This window comes from Larus michahellis, chromosome 4, assembly GCF_964199755.1.
Source record: "Larus michahellis chromosome 4, bLarMic1.1, whole genome shotgun sequence".
Lineage (NCBI taxonomy): Eukaryota > Metazoa > Chordata > Aves > Charadriiformes > Laridae > Larus > Larus michahellis.
This window is the reverse complement of record NC_133899.1, coordinates 52,904,827-52,917,045: the sequence shown is the minus strand read 5'-3', so window position 1 is coordinate 52,917,045 and position 12,219 is coordinate 52,904,827. Positions and strand designations below refer to the sequence as shown.

Here is a 12,219-nt window from a genome sequence, read left to right as displayed (position 1 = left end):
TCTGACAAATGCATAAGTAGTGTTTAAAAAAAAAAAACAAAAACCACCCAAAAAAAACCCAAAACCAAGTTTTGGGCCCCTCACTACAAGAGGGACATTGAGGTGTTGGAGCGTGTCCAGAGAAGGGCTACAAAGCTGGTGAGGGGTCTGGAGGACAAACCTTATGAAGAACGACTGAGGGAGCTGGGCATGTTTAGCTTGGAGAAGAGGAGGCTGAGGGGAGACCTTATCACCCTCTACAACTACCTGAAAGGAGGTTGTAGAGAGATGGGGGCTGACCTCTTCTCCCTGGTGACAAGTGATAGGATGAGGGGAAACGGGTTCAAGTTACGTCAGGGGAGGTTTAGATTAGATATTAGGAAACATTTTTTCACTGAAAGGGTTATTAAACATTGGAATAGGCTGCCCAGGGAGGTGGTGGATTCACCATCCCTGGAGGTGTTTAAAAAAAGGGTAGATGGGGCACTTAGGGACATGGTTTAGAAGTGGCTTTTGTCAGGGTAGGTTAAAGGTTGGACTTGATGATCTTAAAGGTCCCTTCCAACCTCAGCAATTCTATGATTCTATGCATTTTCCTCACTTTTTAGTTAGGAGTATCTTTAAGAATACGCTTCACACCCTCTCCCTGTCCTCCAGAGGCCGCCGCTGACCCTGGGGGCTGCTCCTTCCTTCCCCCCCGCGTCAGCTCCCCTCCGGCCACACGCCGGTCCCCCAGAGGCACCACTTCACACAAACCCCCCTCCCTCCTCCCTGCCAGCATGAATCCACCTGCCGGTGCGCCCCCCCCCCGCGCTGCTCACCAACAGGGGGACCCCGAAGGTCATCGTGCGGCCCCTCCACAGCTTGCGGAGCCGCTCCATCCCCCCTCCCGCCCCACAGGCCGCGACCGGCACCACCCCCACCTCCGGCCCGGCCTCCCCGCTTCCGGCTGGGCGCCGGTCCTCCCGCCACAGCGGCCCCCTCCGCCGCGGCAACGCGCCCCGGGACGCTGGGTTCCGGGCCCGGTGCTGCCTTCCGCGCCGCCCTGGGGTGTTTGGCAGAAGGAGGCCGCCGCCTGTGGAGGGCGGCCGAGCTTAGCGAGCGGGTACCCGCCTCTCCCCAGCCATGGCTGATCGCTTGTTGAAGTCATGATGGCGAAACGGGGCGTTTGGGCCCGTTCGGCGCTTTCCCTGACATGGCCGCTGAGGCCAAGTGACTAGTTACAAAGCCACAGGGTACTTCTAGGTTCTACACGTTCACACACACACATGCATATCGCAGAAGCTCTTTGAATTAACAGACGTTTGATGAACATACACAACCGGTACGCAGGTACCAGGCTGGCCTGCTGGATGGCTTCATCCACCCCACTGGCTTTCCTGAGGAGAAATGTTTGCTGGGGAGCGCTTCCCCCCGTGTCCCGGCTGCGGCCAAGTTGTTCGGATCTTATATCGCTTCCACCGTATCTATGGGAAGGAAAGGACGGGGCTGGAGCCATGCTGTCACCCGGACAAGTGTGCAGCCTGGGTTTAAGGCCAGCGGGTGCCAGTAACAGCACGTGTGCGCTGAGAGGGGAGTTGAGGCTTCAAACGATTTGTCTCCATGTCTGCCAAACCTGGACCGTCCTGAAGCTCCTCTGAGGTTTCTACCCTTTTTTTTTTCATCTGCCACCTAATGGCACGTGGAATGAAATCTCCCCACGCTTTATTCAGAGAATCATAGCATCATAGAATGGTTTGGGTTGGAAGGGACCTTAAAGATCACCTAGTTCCAGCCCCCCTGCCATGGGCAGAGACACCTCCCACTAGACCAGGCTGCTCAAAGCCCCGTCCAGCCTGGTCTTGAACACTTCCAGGGATGGGGCATCCAGAGCTTCTCTGGGCAACCTGTGCCAGTGTCTCACCACCCTCACAGTAAAGAATTTCTTCCTAATATCTAATCTGAACCTCCCCTCTTTCAATTTAAAACCATTACCCCTCATCCTATCACTCCACTCCCTGATAAAGACTCCCTCCCCACCTTTCCTGTAGGCCTCCTTTAGGTACTGGAAGGCTGCTATAAGGTCTCCCCAGAGCCTTCTCTTCTCCAGGCTGAACAACCCCAACTCTCTCAGACTGTCCCCATAGGAGAGATTCTCCAGCCCTCTGATCATCTTCATGGCCCTCCTCTGGACCCGTTACAACAGGTTCATGTCCTTCTTATGTTAGGAGCCCCAGAGCTGGATGCAGTACTCCAGGTGGGGTCTCATGAGAGCAGAGTAGAGGGGCAGAATCACCATCTCCTGGAAACCTTTTTGTGCAAATGTACTATTTTTGTTAGGCGTTTCTACCACACCTAGCACACTGGTATTCTTATTTTTTGATTAGGGCTGCTACACATCATGCTCTTATTCTTGCTGTTTGTTACTCTTGGTACCTATGAATGCCCATTCACTAATATCACAGAACATTGTACAAGTATCCTGTGCTATTATATTAAGGTATTTACATCCATGAGTGGCAGTTCAGTCTGTGTGTATGCCAGGACTGAAGATTCAAAGTTAGCCACTATAGCCTAGTTCCTAAGGGTGAGATGAAAGCACCATCCACAAAACTGCAGTAACCCTGAATTGTCCTGTTAAGATAAAATTCCCTTTGGCTGTATATGGGGAAGAGGAGTTCACCTTCAGTAAGATCACCTCTGAAGTCACAGAAATGAGAAAACAACAAAAGACTACAGAGAAGACTGAAGATAACCCTGAGGCTAATGAGGAGCTCAGTGCTACCGTATGTCTGGGTGGTTTGCCCCAGGAAGCCCCTCAGATGAAGTTCCCTTCAAGAACCTCAAAGGCAAAAGAAAGAACATTTTCCCCCAGACAAGTCCATTCCAGCAGACAGAGGAAAAGCCTGCCACAAATAGTTTGGGAAGAAATGAAGGCTCATGCTGGGCACAATGAAGAAAATCCATGTGAGCATCCATAGCTGCCGCAGCATTCCCAGGAGTGAAGAGAGTGTTCTACCACCTGTATGCAAGGTGAGGATTGCCTTTTCTTGCTTGAAATGTTCTAGGTATTGCAGTATGGAGCCTAGAGAAGTTTTAGCACTGCATATACCTACTTTGTAAGAGATATATTTCACATATGTAGGGTTACTAGCCTCTGAGCACACCTATCTGTTTTGTGCTGAACATTTACAGAGACTTTCAAGTGAGAGGACTTGACTCAGGTTCCTGACATTTTTATGAGTTCTGAACTTCCTTTTGTGCTTCTGGGGGCTATTTGGTAAAAGGACTTGGCTTGGGTAAAGTGGACCTCAAAGGCAAAACTCTGCCACTTTGCAAAATCACAATCAAATGATGGCTAGTTCAAATGACTAGTTCACCGAATCTCAACAGAACTAGGGATTTCACCTCCCCACACACATCAGAAAAGCCAGCCTGCAGAACTGAGGTCAGGGACATTTCAGGAAAGCAAGTGGCATGGAGAGACTAATTGCAGCTTACACCTGGGATACCTTGTCAGAGTGGGAGGGAGAACAGGGCTGGAAAAGCAGGAAACATTGCCATTCAGGATCACTTATCATGGAGGGCACTGCTGGAGAGAAACAGATGCAGCCTCTGCCATCTCCAGTGAGAGCTGAAGGCTGTGTGAATAGTAATTCACGAGTGGATGACCAGAACTTACCCAGCTGAATCTTTTACTTGTAACAAGAGACAAGCCAGCTCAACACTGTTAAGCCACACATGCAGTCCCCGCTAGCTTTTGTAGGTGAACGCACATACTGAGGCCTGACTTTTGTAATTTTGAACTTTCCATCAAAGCTCATTGAGTAAAGTAGTTGTCAAGATCTGGACACTATCCATGTCTTTCATTCTGTAGCCTGGTTTCCTAAGGGAAGAAGATTGCCATGATCATACCATCTGTTTTCCTGACTTGTTATCCCTTATTCCAATCACATTGGATGCCCAGAAACTTTTACAGCCTTTTCAAAACAAAGCTGGCTACAACAGGGCTAACAGACAGTCTTACTCTGAGATTTAGAGCCATTAGTCGTTCCTTGCTGGTAGTAATTAAATGTTATATATTACTGCAGCCAGAGGCTCTGCCATGTTCTGGTAGCTTGTGGCAATGGTAGAGCAGAGCTGGCATAATGGAAGTTCCTCCTCCAGAGTCACTACACAGCCTTTCCACAACCCAAATCATTGCCTGATAGTAAGCACAGCAGGGTCAAAGTGGAACAGGGCACCTGCTGCCTCAACTCAAAGACTAATTTGAAAACATTTGAAAAATGAAACATTAGTGATGGCTTCCTTTGTTCTTCTCCATTAATCACATCAAGGAATTGGTGGAGGTACTTTACTTAAGTTTTCTGAACATGTCAATAAGCCATCACATCTGCACAACTAAAACAAAAAGAAAATCAAACACATAGGAAGAGAAGCTAACATAATTGCAATCCAGTGGCCGCTAACTTGTTCTGAGAGCCTCTGCAGCCTAGGGACAAATGAACAGAACTGAAGAATAAAAAAAATAACATAGCAGGAAATGACTGCTTCTTGTGTACCTCAATAACACAAAGACAGAATTCCAGAAATGCGAACTCTCAGCTGGAAGCGATGAGAGCAAGACAAGAGGTCTGTGTCCAGTCCTGCGCTGTGCTGAGACTGGGATGAACCCATCGCAGAGTACAGGCTCAGTGCTGGGGGACCAACTCACCCAGGGCCTCTGAAAACACAGATGTCCCTTTTAAAACTTCATAAAAGTTTGAGATATAGGCCTCAAATGACAGACTTGGGAAGAGGAAGCCAACTGACAAAAAAAAAATCAGTAGGAATAATCTCCTGAAATTAAGAGAGTTACAGTTACAGATACAGATGAGATGAGAACAGAGGTTACTATTTAACCTCTTTCCTTGCACCCTAACTTTCCCTGGGAACAGTTTGTATTGTAATATTCCAGCACTAGGCTAACCTCGCCTTCAGTCTTACTGTCCCACCTGAGTACTATTAGCTCTCTGCTAGAGACAGAACCCACAGCTGCTGATGCCCATGTGCAGAGTTGGTGCCCTCTCATTCCAACTTTTAAAAGGCCACCAAAAGTCCTGGCAGTAAGAAGAGGGTCTAAGAGTTTGTGCCAGTGCCTTGGGGTGCTCTGGTTAAGATTCATAAGCTGTTCTTCTGTTTTCATTGATAACTGTTGGTATCTGTTCCCCTGGTGTTATGCTCTGAAACAGCAAGAGAAAGCAAATGTGTAACTAAAAACAAATATGATATAATTATATAATAACAATGGTAATTTTGTAATAATTGGAAGGATAAGAAAAGTGCCTAAAACAAACATGCTGTACCAGAGATGAACAGTAAATTAGACTTTTAAAATGTCTTCATGTTTAATAATCTAAAATGCTATTAAATCACAGAGGTAAAGCTATCATCAATATATATTTTATTTCCACAGTGTCCCTTTGTTCTTGTCATTGTTGGTCGGTCACCTTGAACAGAGACAGGTAGGGAGAAATGCTTTTGAAGACTGGAATATATTCTGGTTTTGATTTACAACAGAGGTTTGATCCCTCCTCGATGTGACCCCTACTGCCATAAACAGACAGACAAACATAAAAGTAGATAAACAAACATCTGTTTTTTATGATATTGCCAGCTAACCCCAAGTGTTGTTCCCAATACTTCAAGCACATATTCATGTCCCCAAGGAGGCTGAATGTAACTTTCTTGTCTGGGTTACCATACAGCCAGTTAAGCGTTTTTTATTTTGTGAAATACTGTGAGAGGGTTTTTGTGTGTGAAACATGCCTCTGGAGCCCTAGTTCTCTCCTAGATGTATACATGGTGCTTCATCTGGAGCTCGGGTGCAGAGCAGAAACACGAGGGCGATGGCTGTCTGGCTTTTGTCGCATCAGGAACTACGTGTTTCTGACTGCAGTTTCCCTGGCCTAGGCAAAAGCTCTGGGAAGGCCTCTTCTCACTTTCCTCCAGAGAATGACCTAAAAAGAGATTTTAAAATTCACTGCACATAATGTGCTGCTGGCTATTGGCAGGCACACTGGGAACTTCAGACAAATGGAGCTTGCACTGCTGGTTTAGGCTGCAATGGCCATGACTGCAGGGAAATAGAGAGTGCAACAGTACATTGTGTAATGAGGTTTCTGGGCAGCGTGATGGAGAACAGGATGGAAATCTTATTAAACATTCCTGGACAAACCAGGGTAATCAAGATTGGTGCTGGACTGGATACCAGGAGCTGCAGAATTGCTCACAATGCAGTATTGGCTGTGAGTAGCCAAGGTTAATATGGAACATGACTTTAGTTCAGTACAGAACTTGTAGCAATTTGTTCGGAGGATGAAAATGAGAGGCATGTGGTAAAGGTTTGTTGCCTAAGCATGCATCACTTCAGGAGGCAGTGGAGTGTAGACCATCCTGGGAGTTCTATTTCCATCCAATAGATCTCTCCAAAGCCTCCTGCTTCTCTAAGAGCATGCACATGTAACAAACCATTAAGCGCTGTCTATGCAGACGTGATGTACATCGTAGCCAAGACCTTCAGCCCTGAAAGCACACACTTCTGTATTCCTGAGCTAAAGAAACAGCTGGTTGGACTTAGCATGCTATTGCGACCAATAAAAGGAAACAACCACCCATCTTAAGGGCTTGTAGTTCTTTCTGGGTGGAGGGTAGAAGTCCTGACTAGGTAGTAGCTGTTGGGAACAGCATTTCTAAAACGGCAACCCCCTCTCAAGATTGTGCCTGTTCCTTTTTCATCCTCCTTTGTGTACCCAAGAGGAGTTGCAAGGGAGAGAGGGGGCCTGGATTTCCCCTTTGATTCTCTCCTACATCTTCTGAGTAGAAGTCCTAGTGAGGTAATTGAGTGGAAGTGTTGGTGTACTTGTCCTTTCTTCCTCCTCTGCTTTCTCATTAGTTGTCAGAATGAGCATAAATACATCCAAGGACTAGATTCTTGTCAAGAGCCTGCCTGGAGAGGCCAGTGAGCCAGCTGTGCCTATTTTTCATGCCACTGAAACAGTGCACACAATGGAAGGCACCATGGTGGCCCATGCATTGGAAGGGTCATCCATGCTTTCCAGATGTGGCCCTAAGTTTCCCCCTCCACCTCCAAAAAGGGAGCAGAAGAAAACAGGCTGACATTCTTTGGGTTCACCACTTATTTTAACCTTCTTGAGTTGGCTCAAAAATAGGCTGGGGAAGGCTGGCTCTGGAGCCACGTTTTAGGTCTGTGAGTGCAGGAGGAAAAGCTGAAGGGAATACTGACCTTCCCAACAGATTCACTCTCTTCCTCCTTGTGCTCAGGAGGGCCATTCCCCCAAAGATAGCCAGCAAATGTTAGCTAGGAGAGAGATTCCCCAGTGAACCCAGGGAGAAAAGGAAACAAGGAATGCTGCCTACAATTAGGGAAACTGAGAGGGGTCTGTGCCAAAAAGCACCAATATCGTCAACAGTCATCTCTGCACCTACTTGGTAGCTGCCTCTAAGTGCTAGCCCCATGCTCTTTTTGACCCCAAAGAAAAGCCACTGTAACACATTCATTTTCTAGGTTCTTTGTTATTATTTTCAAGAGCAGGACAGTCATTCGAGCTCTTAAATTTGAGTATCGAAAACTGGTGGGTTTAGAACAGCAGCACCTTTCATTTGTCCTTCATATGAGTTAGAAACCTGATAATTACAAAAGGGATGGGGCTGAGGGGAGCTTGTTGCTGGTCTAAGAGATGAGAAGGCTGAGTTGTGGCTCTGCTTCCTTCACTGGGTGTGGGCAGGAGATTTGTCATAGGGGAATGGCAAACCCAGCCAAAATAGAGAGGAGCCTGCTGGGCTCACATGGGTGGAGGAAGAGATAAAAAGATAAAACGGTTCCAGAGAAGGAACATCACAGTATGGTGCCCCCCTTCCCATACGTGTGCTCTCCTGCACGAGAGAGACGGCAGTTCTCTGTGGATCGAGGAGCATGGGGGGCCTGGGAGGAGAATCCAGTTTAGTCGCCACGCTCCTCAGTTCAGCATTTGGGTTCACAGTCATTTTGCCAAGCAACTGTAGTGGCAGCCCTTGGAAAAGGGACTGAAGCTTCACCTCCTTAGTAGAAAGGGTCTTCCCTCCCCTGTGTTGTCCATTGAAGGAGAGAAGAGAGAAACCAAGGTGTGCGAAAGGGTTTGAGAAAGAAATAGTACAAGAGAGAGGGAGATGTTATTTGAGGCATACTGGGCACAGTTTAGACCCGAGTATGTCTACAGGTTCGTGATGTGCCTGAGGCTGAGGGGGCTGCGGAGGTGGAGGGGGACTCCTCATCCGTTGTGTCCCCTTGCTCCTCCTTGTGGAGGCCGAGGCTGATGTGGCTCTGCAGGGCTGCTGGGGTCAGCCACTCCTTGGGGAGGCAGCTCTGGAGGAAGGGGATGCACGAGCTGAAGTAGGCCAGGCGGTTCACCCAGCGGGGGATCTCTTTCCCACATAGTATCTGTGGAGCAAACCAAAAAGAAGCATGGTTAATAGTACCAAAACACATGCATGGTGGCAATGTCATCTCCATCCACACCACCACCTCAGCAGGGTGAATTCACTGTTGCTCCAAAGAGAGCTGTTTGAAATGTTGAAGCATCTTCTGCAAGTCAGGAACAGCTCTAAATGCAAATGCTACACAACCGCTCAACACACACAGAGAATCCTGCCAGCTGTAGCCCTTGTCAGCATAGGCAAGGGCTACCTTCTCATAGAAGAGACCAGGGAAGACAGTTCATGACCCCCAAAGGCTTTGGCCGCTCTGTTCCCCAGGCAGTCCACGGCTAAAAGGACAGGCCTTCTGGTGCTTCTCAGCCAAGACAATGACACTCATTTTCCAGGTAGCTCAAAAATTTTGGAAAAATATTTAGGCTGTCACTGACCACACCTTGAGGAACACAGAAGCTGAACCTGACTAGGTGGATGGAGATGCCTGAGAAGACATTCTTGCTGCTCACTTTTCTTCCTCGGGTCAGTCACACACTGGGTCAGTCAAGTTACAGTATCTAGGGGTCCTTTTCCTATCCTAGCACATCACCCTTTAATTTCTCCTCATATGGTATTTCCTAAATGTGGGAAAGAAAGCAACAGACAGAAAAACATTAGCATCTCAGTAGGCCTGTTTTTCATCATAGATGCTTCTGGCACTGATTTGGGTTACACCCTGTTAGCAGAGATATTGTTTTCCAAGGTCATCTCTTACTCAGCACAATGAAACAACTACAACTTGCTGCATACGGCAGCTCCTTTCTTCTGTAGCATTTGACCACACATACATACAGGTGCCAGATTTTAGTAACTGTATCTAGTTTAGGCCACATAAGGAAAGTTTCCCTTTACATTTTAGCATTTCCCTTACCAGATACAGAAGAGGCCTGTGGAACTGATCAGCCAGGGTGCCTCAAGAGCCTGTCTTTAGTAAATATACTGCCTGTGTGGCCCTACACCAGTACACTAGAGCCTCAAGTCTGTGGCAGGTACAGTAGTCGTAATACCGGAATTCGCCTTCCCTCCCAGTGCTGTCTCCCATGGAAACCCCACCCCGCAGACCTTGTCCCACAATATACATGGATTAATGGTTCTGGCCAGGGTTGTCCATAATGCACCTTCTGCCAATACTAAATTCCTTCGGTCTTCCTCCCACCCTCTTCCTGTCTAAAACTACACTTAATTTAATACTAACTACTGCAAAAACTAAGAGGGTGTTTGTCTGTAATCCACTAAGGAGATTATTTGGCAAGATGTCTATTATTGATAGTGGAAATGCAGTGCTTAGAGGTTTCAAGAGATTTTCAGGGAGCACAACTGGAGCAGTTGCTAAAGGATGGTCTGTGCCGCTTTATGGTTGTTACAGCTGATGCCCAGCTGGTCCTTCATGCATATGGCCTGGGCAGAACGATCTAAGCCCCATTCCAACAGTCACCTTGAGGATAAGGGAATTAGCTTGCTCCAAGAGTGTGGAGTTTCCAATGAGGTGCGGAGAAGGTGGCAAACCTGTGACCGTGCTAATTTGACTACGGAACTCACTTTATTTTGACATGCATTGTTTAAAAATCAATGCGTGAAATTGAAGACATTATCATGAAGACATAGGTATCAGAGAATAAGCAGAGACATTTAGCTGCTAAAATTACTTGCAAGCATAGACTGTTCTTTACCTAATACACCCCAAGGACTTTTATTTCAGTTCTTACCGGTGCTGCATTCTACTTAACCTCAGATACAGCTCCATAAATCTGTATTTTTTAATTTTTTAATCTGCGGACAATTACTTTATTACCAATTCTTTACCTCCATTCAGATCCCCGGTTTCCATTGCTAGAGCTGTTGCCTGAGCTTATAAGCAGATGACCTCTCCACCTGCATTTAAGACTCATTCATAGAAACTTTGCTGATCCATTTGATTTTCTCACCAGACATATCTGATCATTTTCACAAGAATACAGCTGATTTTTTTTAAATTGTATTCAGTATGTTCTACTCGAACGTTGAACCTGAGCCAAAGCCAAAAAAATGCAGCACAATTGTCTCTGCATTTTGTAGCATTTCTCTTTCTTCCCCTCTAGGAACTTAGGCAACATATTGCCAGTGTAGAAAGTGACTCAGTTTAGGCTCCTTGTGATGTATGCGTGCATGTGAGTTTAGTTCTCAAGCAGTGGTAAGTCCTAATAAAGACTTCCCCCCAGATACTAATAGGAAAACAAAACCAGGGTATGATTCTTCAGAAAATTAGCTGAAACAATCGAACAGCACAAGGTAAGACTGCCCGAAATGGAAATACTGTTTTTAAGAGTTGGCTTTCTTTTCTAAGCAGATCCCCTAGCAACTAAAATAGCACTTCCCAATGTGGAAGCAATGCTGAGATGTTTGCCTTTTGTTTATGGGAGCTTCTTCACCCAGAATGAATCAGCGAGGCAACGAAGAGCCAGAAAAAGAATGGAGATGTGTGGGCATCTGGCCATCAATCACAAAAGGGCAGTTTGTGGAGCTTAAGGATAATGATGAAGTCAAAGTGGTTTCCCTTTCCTCAGTCATGCTTGTCCTCGCCTCTTGTCAGTGAAGCCTTGTTTTTATTCCACAGCAAAACACAATGGTCAACAGGAGCAAAAGGGCAATGGCAGGGAATGCCACTAACTCTACAGCCTGCTCCTGTGTTTCTCACTCCTTGCCATAAAGCATATTGTGCTGGAGCATCCAGCAGTACTTAGCTAATGGAGAAACATCAAATAAAGCTGACTGCAATGGGATTAAGCCAGCTGAGTTTAAATAAAGCAGTGCAAGCAAGATGAAGTGGGTGTTTTCTAATTGCATATGAAGACACAGAAAAATCTACCTACTGCAGCTCTTCAGGGCAATTCTCAACTGAAAACCTCACACTGGAACAATAAACTCACAGAAGCCTGTTACCATCCATTGTTTCCACCAGCAGAAGTCTTTTTTTAGAGGTTTGTAGAGGTTAGGATTTTAGGGGTTTTTTTCCTTGTTTGCCAAACAAATAGGGTTTTCTCTTTTTAAAGGGGTAAACTTCTCTGTGATGGGTCATGTACTTGTCCTGTCAGCCTTAGCAGATACACTGTTACGGATTAGAAATCACTGGTCCTGACCATCATATAGGATTATCCTGCTACCATCCCTTCAGGAACTTAACATACCTGTAGCGGAGCTGGAGCTTGACACTTGACAAGAAAGCAGCCGAGCCTCTTAAGCTGACTGGAGAAGCAACTTTAAAGGAATGAACAGTCACAGAAGGGCTAAGCCTGTGTAAGATATAAGCGGGAAGATATAGCTTCTCCAAGGCAGAAAAAGTGTTTGGGATGGGAAACCCAGTAGAGTACATGAGAGGTTGGACTACTAGCAGCAAAGCCTGGCACACCTCAGCCCACGTAGGTCTTCCCTAAGCTTTGCAAACCTCCTGTGAGTACTATACTTGATGAGCTACCATTGCCGAGCATAGCTCTTCCTCATCTTTCTGTCTCTGTCAGGTCCATGAAGGCGTGAGTTATTCTTACCCCACAGAGCCAGCCAGTCCCTGCCACAGACCGAAATCCAGCATTTCAGATAGCACCACCAAGAGACCTGTCCCTGTTTCAGGCAGAAACTTCAGCGGAGGCTGCATGTACTTGCAGCTTCCACTGAGCGGCACCTCGTGATAGAGAGCCAAGTCTCCCATAGCTGCAGCTTCTTCTGGGACTCTGTGTAAGAACTACAAATGACCCAGCTGGCATCTGCGGAGTCCAGTGG

The 12,219-nt window shown here is 46.7% G+C and overlaps 2 protein-coding genes across 3 annotated transcripts in view; both read right to left on the bottom strand.

Moving 5' to 3' along the window:
• Window positions 1-911, bottom strand: part of COX16 (cytochrome c oxidase assembly factor COX16) — a 52,980-nt gene extending 52,069 nt beyond the window's left edge. The window contains exon 1 of the mRNA XM_074584822.1: window positions 801-911. Within this exon, the coding sequence (XP_074440923.1) occupies window positions 801-860 (60 nt within the window). The 5' untranslated portion in view covers window positions 861-911. The remainder of the gene's footprint in view (window positions 1-800) is intronic.
• A 4,469-nt stretch (window positions 912-5,380) lies between these two features.
• Window positions 5,381-12,219, bottom strand: part of LOC141742460 (deubiquitinase DESI2-like) — a 59,756-nt gene continuing 52,917 nt past the window's right edge. For both annotated transcript variants that reach the window (XM_074584818.1, XM_074584819.1), the window contains exon 5: window positions 5,381-8,437. In XM_074584818.1, the coding sequence (XP_074440919.1) occupies window positions 8,195-8,437 (243 nt within the window). In that variant the 3' untranslated portion in view covers window positions 5,381-8,194. The remainder of the gene's footprint in view (window positions 8,438-12,219) is intronic.